Raw genomic sequence first — 11,425 nt, forward strand, 5'->3', positions numbered from 1 at the left:
TAGGAACAGTGGGGTTAACTGGTCTAGGAACAGTGGGTTAACTGGTCTAGGAACAGTGGGTTAACTGGTCTAGGAACAGTGGGGTTAACTGGTCTAGGAACAGTGGGGTAACTGGTCTAGGAACAGTGGGGTTAACTGGTCTAGGAACAGTGGGGTTAACTGGCCTAGGAACAGTGGGGTTAACTGGTCTAGGAACAGTGGGGTTAACTGGTCTAGGAACAGTGGGGTTAACTGGTCTAGGAACAGTGGGTTAACTGGTCTAGGAACAGTGGGTTTAACTGGTCTAGGAACAGTGGGGTTAACTGGTCTAGGAGCAGTGGGGTTAACTGGCCTAGGAACAGTGGGGTTAACTGGTCTAGGAACAGTGGGGTTAACTGGCCTAGGAACAGTGGGGTTAACTGGTCTAGGAACAGTGGGTTAACTGGTCTAGGAACAGTGGGGTTAACTGGTCTAGGAACAGTGGGTTAACTGGTCTAGGAACAGTGGGTTAACTGGTCTAGGAACAGTGGGTTAACTGCCTTGTTCAGGGGCAGAACGACAGATTGTACCTTCCGGTTACTAGTCCAACACTCTAACCACTAGGCTACCCTGCCGCACCATAAGTACCAGGGGATTGGCGTCCATCTTGATTCAATCCAGGAAGTACACCAGAATTCCCATTCCAATGTTCACTTCAATGCTTCAGGACAATTTGGAATGGGACATTTGAATCTGGTCTAGTTTCTGACTGGAATTGATATATACATACAGTGTATATTTGTCACGCCCTGGTCAAAGTATTTTGTGTTCATCTTTATGTATTTGGTCAGGCCAGGGTGTGGCATGGGGTTTTTGTAATTGTGGTGTGTTTGTCTTGGGGTTTTGGTGGTGGTATTGGGATTGTAGCTTAGTGGGTTGTCTAGCAAAGTCTATGGCTGTCTGGAGTGGTTCTCAATCAGAGGCAGATGCTTATCGTTGTCTCTGATTGGGAACCATATTTAGGCAGCCATATTCTTTGAGTTTGTCGTGGGTGATTGTCCTTAGTGTCCTATGTGTACTCGTTGTTAGTTTGCACCAGATAGGCTGTTTCGGTTTCGTTTATTGTTTTTTTGTAAGTTCGTGTTTCTTTGTTATATTAAACATGGATCGCAATCGACACGCTGCAGTTTGGTCCGACTCTCTTTCATCACCACTAGAAAACCGTTACAGAATCACCCACCAACCAAGGACCAAGCGGCGTGGTAAACAGAGGCAGCAGCAACAGCAGCAGCAGGAGAAGCGACAGGTGCAGCAGGAGCAACAGCAGCAGCAGCAAAGGCAGCAGCAGGAGCAGAGGCAGCAGCAGGAGAAGCAACAGAGGCAGCAGCAGCATTGGGAGAGGCTGCACTCTTTGGATAAATGGACTTGGGAGGAGATCCTTGACGGACAAGGACCCTGGGCAGAGCCATGGATGGATTTGGAGCTGTCGGCGAAGCAGAGTGCTGAGTCTGAGAGTGTGGAGGATGTATTGGACAGAGTAGAGAGAAAGGTGTGGGCTTGGCATAGCATGCACGGCATACCAGTGCCAGCACCACGCATCAGGCCTACAGTGTGCCTCGCCTGTTCAGCGCAGCCAGCGCTTTTCTCCTCTCCTGCGCTGCTGGAGTCTCCCGCCTGTTTAACGCAGCCAGAGCCTTCCTCCTCTACAGCGCTGCCGGAGCCTCCCGCCTGTTCAGCGCAGCCAGAGCCTTTCTCCTCTACAGCGCTGCCGGAGCCTCCCGCCTGTTCAGCGCAGCCAGAGCCTTCCTCCTCTACAGCGCTGCCGGAGTCTTCCGCCTGTTTAGCGCAGCCAGAGCCTTCCTCCGACACAGCGCTGCAGGAGTCTCCCGCCTGTTCAGCGCAGCCAGAGCTGTCAGTCTGCATGGAGCAGTCAGAGCTGTCAGTCTGCATGGAGCAGTCAGAGCTGTCAGTCTGCATGGAGCAGTCAGAGCTGTCAGTCTGCATGGAGCAGCCAGAGCTGTCAGTCTACATGAAGCAGCCCGAGCTGCCAGTCTGCATGAAGCAGCCAGTCTACATGGAGCAGCCAGAGCTGTCAGTCTACATGAAGCAGCCCGAGCTGCCAGTCTGCATGAAGCAGCCAGTCTACATGGAGCAGCCAGAGCTGTCAGTCCGCATGGAGCAGCCAGAGCTGTCAGTCCGCATGGAGCAGCCAGAGCTGTCAGTCTGCATGGAGCAGCCAGAGCTGTCAGTCCGCATGGAGCAGCCAGAGCTGTCAGTCTACATGAAGCAGCCCGAGCTGCCAGTCTGCATGAAGCAGCCAGTCTACATAGAGCAGCCAGAGCTGCCAGTCTGCATGAAGCAGCCAGAGCTGTCAGTCTGCATGGAGCAGTCAGAGCTGTCAGTCTGCATGGAGGAGCCAGAGCTGTCAGTCTACATGAAGCAGCCCGAGCTGCCAGTCTGCATGAAGCAGTCAGTCTACATGGAGCAGCCAGAGCTGTCAGTCCGCATGGAGCAGCCAGAGCTGTCAGTCTACATGAAGCAGCCCGAGCTGCCAGTCTGCATGAAGCAGCCAGTCTACATGGAGCAGCCAGAGCTGTCAGTCTGCAGGAAGCAGCCAGAGCTGTCAGTCTGCATGGAGCAGCCAGTCTGCATGGAGCAGCCAGTCTGCACGGAGCTGTCAGTCTGCACGGAGCTGTCAGTCTGCACGGAGCTGTCAGTCTGTAAGGAGCTGCCAGTCTGCAAGGAGCTGCCAGTCTGCAAGGAGCTGCCAGTCAGCACGGAGCCGCCAGAGCGGTCAGTCTGTAAGAAGCCGCCAGAGCTGTCAGCCTATATGGAGCAGCTAGTGCCGCCAGTCTGCCCAGCGCCGCCAGTGCCCCCGTCTGCCCAGCATCGCCAGTCTGCCCAGCGCCATCAGTCTGCCCAGCATCGCCAGTCTGCCCAGCATCGCCAGTCTGCCCAGCATCGCCAGTCTGCCCAGCATCGCCAGTCTGCCCAGCACCGCCAGTCTGCCCAGCATCGCCAGTCTGCCCAGCGTCGCCAGTCTGCCCAGCGCTACCAGTCTGCCCAGCATCGCCAGTCTGCCCAGCATCGCCAGTCTGCCCAGCACTGCCAGTCTGCCTAGCGTCGCCAGTCTGCCCAGCGCCGCCAGGCTGCCCAGCGCCGCCAGGCTGCCCAGCGCCGCCAGATCTGCCAGTCAGCCAGACTCTTCCAGATCTGCCAGTCAGCCAGACTCTTCCAGATCTGCCAGTCAACCAGACCCGTCCAGATCTGCCAGTCAACCAGACTCTTCCAGATCTGCCAGTCAACCAGACTCTTCCAGATCTGCCAGTCAACCAGACTCTTCCAGATCTGCCAGTCAGCCAGACTCTTCCAGATCTGCCAGTCAGCCAGTCTCTTCCAGATCTGCCAGTCAGCCAGACTCTTCCAGATCTGCCAGTCAACCAGACTCTTCCAGATCTGCCAGTCAACCAGACCCTTCCAGATCTGCCAGTCAACCAGACTCTTCCAGATCTGCCAGTCAACCAGACTCTTCCAGATCTGCCAGTCAACCAGACTCTTCCAGATCTGCCAGTCAACCAGACTCTTCCAGATCTGCCAGTCAACCAGACTCTTCCAGATCTGCCAGTCAACCAGACTCTTCCAGATCTGCCAGTCAACCAGACTCTTCCAGATCTGCCAGTCAACCAGACTCTTCCAGATCCGCCAGTCAGCCGGGATCTGCCAGAACTGCCAGTCGGCCAGGATCCGCCAGTCAGCCAGGATCCGCCAGTCTGCCAGGATCAGTTAGATCCGCCATTCAGCCAGGATCCGCCAGTCTGCCAGGATCCGCCAGTCAGCCAGGATCCGCCAGTCAGCCAGGATCCACCAGTCAGCCAGGATCCGCCAGAAGTGCCAGTCAGCCAGGATCTGCCGGAACCACCAGCCAGCCAGGATCTGGTAGATCCATCAACCTGCCTGAGCTTCCTCTCACTCCTGAGCTTCCTCTCACTCCTGAGCTTCCTCTCACTCCTGAGCTTCCTCTCACTCCTGAGCTTCCTCTCACTCCTGAGCTTCCTCTCACTCCTGAGCTTCCTCTCACTCCTGAGCTTTCTCTCACTCCCGAGCTTCCCCTCAGTCCCGAGCTGCCTCAGTCCCGAGCTGTCCTTCAGTCCCGATCTGCTCCTCAGTCCAGTGGGGTTCTGGGTGAGGACTACTAGGCCATGGTCGGCGGCGAGGGTGGACTATCCAGGGACGAAGGGAGAGGGGACTAAGACATTAAATGAGTGGGGTCCACGTCCCGCGCCCGAGCCGCCACCATGGACAGACGCCCACCCGGACCCTCCCTATTGTTTTGAGGTGCGTTCGGGAGTCCGCACCTTAGGGGGGGGGTTCTGTCACGCCCTGGTCAAAGTATTTTGTGTTCATCTTTATGTATTTGGTCAGGCCAGGGTGTGGCATGGGGTTTTTGTAATTGTGGTGTGTTTGTCTTGGGGTTTTGGTGGTGGTATTGGGATTGTAGCTTAGTGGGTTGTCTAGCAAAGTCTATGGCTGTCTGGAGTGGTTCTCAATCAGAGGCAGATGCTTATCGTTGTCTCTGATTGGGAACCATATTTAGGCAGCCATATTCTTTGAGTTTGTCGTGGGTGATTGTCCTTAGTGTCCTATGTGTACTCGTTGTTAGTTTGCACCAGATAGGCTGTTTCGGTTTCGTTTATTGTTTTTTTGTAAGTTCGTGTTTCTTTGTTATATTAAACATGGATCGCAATCGACACGCTGCAGTTTGGTCCGACTCTCTTTCATCACCACTAGAAAACCGTTACAATATTTGAATACCAACCAGAAACAAGATTACATAAAACATAGCCCAGAAAAATCAACATAATGTTCAGTTGGTAAATCATGGTGCTTGCAATACCGGGATAGTGGGTTCAATTCCCAGGGCCACCCATATGGAAAATATAATTACACATTCATGTAAGTTGCTATTGATAAAAGCGTCTGCTAAATGGCACATATATCATAATATTATTGTTATAATAATTAGAAATGGCTGATTTCCTACCTATCAGATGGACGTGAGGGTTGAGGAGGATGGTGTGCACCGGCTTGCTACCTTTAGACAGGGCTGGAAAGAGAAGGGAGGGGGCGAGGGAGATGGAGAGAGATACAGACAGGCCTTAGTTAGCTAGTGGGAGTTGTAGTTCTCAGTAACAGACACAGACAGGGCTGGAAAGAGAAGGGGGAGGACGAGGGAGATGGAGAGAGAGACAGACAGGCCTTAGCTAGTGGGAGTTGTAGTTCTCAGAAACAGACACAAACGGATATAACTATTCATCAATAGCTAATCAATAACTACAAATCAATATCTGATTCATAAATTCTACCAATCAATACATCTACTAATCCATAGCTGATCAATACCTATACGAATCAATAGCTAATCAATACCTCTACTAATCAATACATATACTAATCAATAAATCTGCTAATCAATACCAATTCTAATCATTACCTCTACTAATGAATACCTCTATGAATAAATAGCTAATCAATACCTATAGTAATCAATAGCAAATCAATATCTCTACTAATCAATACATATACTAATCCATAGCTAATCAATACCTCTACTAATGAATAGCTAATCAATACCTCTAATAATTCATTCCTATACTAATCAATAGCTAATCAATACCTCTACTAATCAATACATATTCTAATCAATACCTCTACTAATCAATAGCTAATCAATACCTCTACTAATGAATAGCTAATCATTACTTCTACTAAACAATACCTCTATTAATCAATAGCTAATCAATACCTCTACTAACCAATACCTCTATGAATGAATAGCTAATCAATACCTCTACTAATCCATAGCTGATCAACACCTCTACTAATGAATTGCTAATCAATAACTCTACTAATCAATACCTCTACTAATCAATACATACTACTCAATAGCTGATCAATACCTCTAATTAATAGCTGATCAATATCTATACTAATCAAAAGCTGATCATACCTCTACTAATCAATAGCTGATCAATACCTCTGCTAATCAATAGCTGATCAATACCCCTATGAATCAATAGCTGATCAATACCCATACTACTCAATAGCTGATCAATACCTCTGCTAATCAATAGCGGATCAATACCCCTACTAATCAAAAGTTGCTGATCAATACCCCTACTAATCAATAGCTGATCATACCTCTACTAATCAATACCTCTACTAATCAATAGCTGATCAATAACTACTAATCAATAGCTGATCAATACCTACACTAATAAATAGTTGATCAATACCTCTACTAATCAATACCTCTACTAATCAATACCTCTACTAATCAATAACTGTATCTTCTGAATGACTGATGGATGTGTTACCGTTGTCGAAGTAGAAGCGATGGAAGTCATGTCCCTCTACCAGGTTCCCCAGAGCTTCTGGTTCAAACGACGTCAGACCAGGATCACAGATCTTCCTGTTGGAAACAAACACCGACTGAGTCCCATGTGGCACCCTATTCCCTATAGAGTGAACTACTTTAGATCAGAGCCCTATTCCCTACATAGAGTGAACTACTTTAGACCACGGTACTATTCCCTATATAGTGAACTACTAGTGACCAGAGCCCTATTCCCTATATAGTGAACTACTAGTGACCAGAGCCCTATTCCCTATGTAGTGAACTACTAGTGACAAGAGCCCTATTCCCTATATAGTGAACTACTAGTGACCAGGGCCCTATTCCCTACATAGTGAACTACTATTGACCAGAGTAACACAATAATAGTGATTTGTAGGAGATCAGTCAGCTGCAATGTGGTAGAACAACAATCCCAAAGAACCAGAGTAACACACACACACACACACACACACACACACACACACACACACACACACACACACACACACACACACACACACACACACACACACACACACACACACACACACACACACACACACACACAACCTAGTGCTAGCCCTAAACACACACAGACAGAGCAGGACTCACGCGTAGTGCTAGCCCTAAACACACATAGACAGAGCAGGACTCACGCGTAGTGCTAGCCCTAAACACATAGACAGAGCAGGACTCACGCGTAGTGCTAGCCCTAAACACACATAGACAGAGCAGGACTCACGCGTAGTGCTAGCCCTAAACACATAGACAGAGCAGGACTCACGCCTAGTGCTAGCCCTAAACACATAGACAGAGCAGGACTCACGCGTAGTGCTAGCCCTAAACACACATAGACAGAGCAGGACTCACGCGTAGTGCTAGCCCTAAACACATAGACAGAGCAGGACTAACGCGTAGTGCTAGCCCTAAACACATAGACAGAGCAGGACTCACACGTAGTGCTAGCCCTAAACACATAGACAGAGCAGGACTCACGCGTAGTGCTAGCCCTAAACACACATAGACAGAGACAGAGCAGGACTCACGCGTAGTGCTAGCCCTAAACACATAGACAGAGCAGGACTCACGCGTAGTGCTAGCCCTAAACACATAGACAGAGCAGGACTCACGCGTAGTGCTAGCCCTAAACACATAGACAGAGCAGGACTCACGCGTAGTGCTAGCCCTAAACACACATAGACAGAGCAGGACTCACGCCTAGTGCTAGCCCTAAACACATAGACAGAGCAGGACTCACGCGTAGTGCTAGCCCTAAACACACTCAGACAGAGCAGGACTCACGCGTAGTGCTAGCCCTAAACACATAGACAGAGCAGGACTCACGCGTAGTGCTAGCCCTAAACACATAGACAGAGCAGGACTCACGCCTAGTGCTAGCCCTAAACACATAGACAGAGCAGGACTCACGCGTAGTGGTAGCCCTAAACACATAGACAGAGCAGGACTCACGCGTAGTGCTAGCCCTAAACACACATAGACAGAGCAGGACTCACGCGTAGTGCTAGCCCTAAACACACATAGACAGAGCAGGACTCACGCGTAGTGCTAGCCCTAAACACATAGAGACAGAGCAGGACTCACGCGTAGTGCTAGCCCTAAACACACACAGACAGAGCAGGACTCACGCGTAGTGCTAGCCCTAAACACACATAGACAGAGCAGGACTCACGCGTAGTGCTAGCCCTAAACACATAGACAGAGCAGGACTCACGCGTAGTGCTAGCCCTAAACACACATAGACAGAGCAGGACTCACGCGTAGTGCTAGCCCTAAACACACAGAGACAGAGCAGGACTCACGCGTAGTGCTAGCCCTAAACACACAGAGACAGAGCAGGACTCACGCGTAGTGCTAGCCCTAAACACATAGAGACAGAGCAGGACTCACGCGTAGTGCTAGCCCTAAACACATAGACAGAGCAGGACTCACGCGTAGTGCTAGCCCTAAACACACACACACAGAGCAGGACTCACGCGTAGTGCTAGCCCTAAACACACACACACAGAGCAGGACTCACGCGTAGTGCTAGCCCTAAACACACACAGACAGAGCAGGACTCACGCGTAGTGCTAGCCCTAAACACACACACACAGAGCAGGACTCACGCGTAGGCCTCGAAGTCTCCGTTGTTGATGGATTCGATCAGCTGCTCTGTGACTTTGATGATTTCCTGCTTCCGAGCTGGAAACACACAAACACAACATGACCACAACATGACCACAACATGACCACATTCTCACCACAACGTCACCACAACCTCAGGTCAACATTAGTCCAACAACACAATCTGACATACATTAAATCACGGCTGTTAAATAGATCAGATTACTACATCATGTGATGTGGTTAGTTAATAGATCAGATTACTATATCATGTGATGTGGTTAGTTAATAGATCAGATTACTACATCATGTGGTGTGGTTAGCTGATATGTTAAATATCCATCCAGGTGTTGTGAGATCTGCAGGCGTCTGCAATGTAGTCAGCCTGGAAATGCGGCCTTTGACTCAGTCGCTCAGTCAGAAATACTGTGTGTGTTTATGGACAGTGGGACAGAGACAGGGGGACAGAGACAGGGGGAAATGAGACATGGGGACAGGAGACAGGGGGACACAGAAAGGAGGACAGAGATGGGGACAGGGACACAGAGACAGGGGAACAGAGATGGGGACACAGAAAGGGGGAAATGAGACATGGGGACAGGATAAAGAGGGACAGTAGACAGGGGGACACAGAAAGGAGGACAGAGATGGGGACAGGGACACAGAGACAGGGGAACAGAGATGGGGACACAGAAAGGGGGAAATGAGACATGGGGACAGGATAAAGAGGGACAGTAGACAGGGGGACACAGAAAGGAGGACAGAGATGGGGACAGGGACAGGGGGACAGAGACAGGGGGACACAGAAAGGGGGACAGAGACAGGGGGAAATGAGACATGGGGACAGGAGACAGAGGGACAGGAGACAGGGGTACACAGAAAGGAGGACAGAGACAGGGGGAAATGACAGAGGGACAGGAGACAGGTTTCTCCAGAGTGGTTGAGTGGAGGCCCAGGGAGTACAGGAGACATGGCCAGAGTTTCCACCCCATACTCTGGACTGATGAGGAAGTAGAGGGGGACAGAGACTAGGAACAGGAACAGGTTTCTCCAGAATGTCTAAAGAGAGGGGACGGGAGGTAGAGGCGGGGATATAGTCTTGATCTCTACCCCAACAAAAGGGGACTTACTCTGGCCTGATGAGGAGGGAGTAGAAGGGACACCCAGTACAGAGTGGACAGGGGACAGGTTTCTCCAGAATTGTTGAGGGGAGACTCAAGAGACAGTGGACAGGTTTCTCCAGAGTGGTTGAGGAGAGACCCAGGAGACAGGGGACAGGTTCGCCAGAGTGGTTGAGGGGAGACCCAGGAGACAGAGGACAGGAGACAGGTTTCTCCATAGTGGTTGAGGAGACACCCTGGAGACAGTGGACAGCACACAGGTTTCTCCAGAGTGGTTGAGGAGAGACAGTGGACAAGTTTCACCTGAGTGGTTGAGGAGAGACCCAGGAGACAGTGGACAGGTTTCTCCAGAGTGGTTGAGGGGAGACCCAGGAGACAGAGGACAGGTTTCTCCAGAGTGGTTGAAGAGAGGCAGTGGCCAGGGGACATGTTTCTTCAGAGTGTTTGAGGGGAGACCCAGTGGACAGGACACAGGTTTCTCCAGGGTGATTGAGGAAAGACCCAGGAGACAGTGGACAGGTTTCTCCAGAGAGGTTGAGGAGAGACCCAGGAAACAGTTGACAGTGGACAGGTTTCTCCAGAGTGGTTCAAGAGAGGCAGTGGGCAGTGGACAGGTTTCTCCAGAGTGGTTCAGGAGAGGCAGGGGACAGGTTTCTCCAGAGTGGTTGAGGAGAGACCCAGGAGACAGTGGACAGGTTTCTCCAGAGTGGTTGTGGGGAGACCCAGGAGACAGTGGACAGGTTTCTCCAGAGTGGTTGAGGAGAGACCCAGGAAACAAGTTTCTCCATAGTGGTTGAGGAGAGACCCAGGAGACAGTGGACAGGTTTCTCCAGAGTGGTTGAGGAGAGACCCAGGAAACAAGTTTCTCCATAGTGGTTGAGGAGAGACCCAGGAAACAGGTTTCTCCAAAGTGGTTGAGGAAAGACACAGGAGACAGTGGACAGGGGGACAGGTTTCTCCGGAGTGGTTGAGGGGAGACACAGGAGACAGTGGACAGGAGGACAGGTTTCTCCGGAGTGGTTGAGGAGAGACCCAGGAGACAGTGGACAGGGGGACAGGTTTCTCTGGCATGGTTGAGGGGAGACACAGGAGACAGTGGACAGGGGGACTGGTTTCTCCAGAGTGGTTGAGGGGAGACACAGGAGACAGTGGACAGGGGGACTGGTTTCTCCAGAGTAGTTGAGGAGAGACCCAGTGGGACACTGGCTGGGGTACGAGGGGGGGGCATAGCCAGGGGACTTACTCTGTCCTGAAGAGGAGGGAGTCTGCCTGGGCTCAGAGGACTGAGTGGAACGACCCTTAGAGCTCCACACACTACCCACCAAGTTCCCAAAACAGAGGACTGGCAGAGAGGGCAGGTGTGTGTGTAGGGGGTGGGGTGGTGGGGGTGGTGGGGGGGTTAATGTATAAAATAGTTCCATTCACAGAAAGAAAAGATAACAGGTAAGTGTGTTCAATAAATACATCAATACATCATGTATATGGAGTCTCAATCATCAGGAGGAAGAGGAGGAGGAGGAAGAGGAGGAAGAGGAGGAGGAAGAAGAGGAAGAGGAGGAAGAGGAGGAGGAGGAGGAGGAGGAAGAGGAGGAGGAAGAGGAGGAGGAGGAGGTAGCTGAAGGTCAGAGTGAAAGGAGAGGTTTGAAAGACAGATGGAAGGAGAGAGAGGGCGACAGCCAGACAAAGATAGAGACAGAAGGGGACAGAGACAAAGATAGAGAGAGACAGAAAGATGAAGAGAGAGAGAGAGAAGGGGACAGACAAGTGTCTCTACCTTTGACATCCTCGTCCTCAATGGTGGTGTTGGTGCTCTCTATAGACTCCTGGG

At 50.8% G+C, this 11,425-nt stretch overlaps 1 protein-coding gene across 1 annotated transcript in view; it reads right to left on the bottom strand.

The window, feature by feature from the left end:
* Positions 1-11,417, bottom strand: part of LOC112240192 (calcium/calmodulin-dependent protein kinase type II delta 2 chain-like) — a gene marked incomplete at its 5' end in the record, with an annotated part of 13,714 nt that extends 2,297 nt beyond the window's left edge. The window contains 5 exons of the mRNA XM_042313122.1: positions 5,000-5,062; positions 6,333-6,427; positions 8,479-8,554; positions 10,841-10,939; positions 11,372-11,417. Of these exons, the coding sequence (XP_042169056.1) occupies positions 5,000-5,062; positions 6,333-6,427; positions 8,479-8,554; positions 10,841-10,939; positions 11,372-11,417 (379 nt within the window). The remainder of the gene's footprint in view (positions 1-4,999; positions 5,063-6,332; positions 6,428-8,478; positions 8,555-10,840; positions 10,940-11,371) is intronic.
* Between the last annotated feature and the right edge of the window lie 8 nt (positions 11,418-11,425).

The sequence above is a fragment of the Oncorhynchus tshawytscha genome, unplaced genomic scaffold, assembly GCF_018296145.1.
Source record: "Oncorhynchus tshawytscha isolate Ot180627B unplaced genomic scaffold, Otsh_v2.0 Un_contig_543_pilon_pilon, whole genome shotgun sequence".
Classification (NCBI taxonomy): Eukaryota; Metazoa; Chordata; class Actinopteri; order Salmoniformes; family Salmonidae; genus Oncorhynchus; species Oncorhynchus tshawytscha.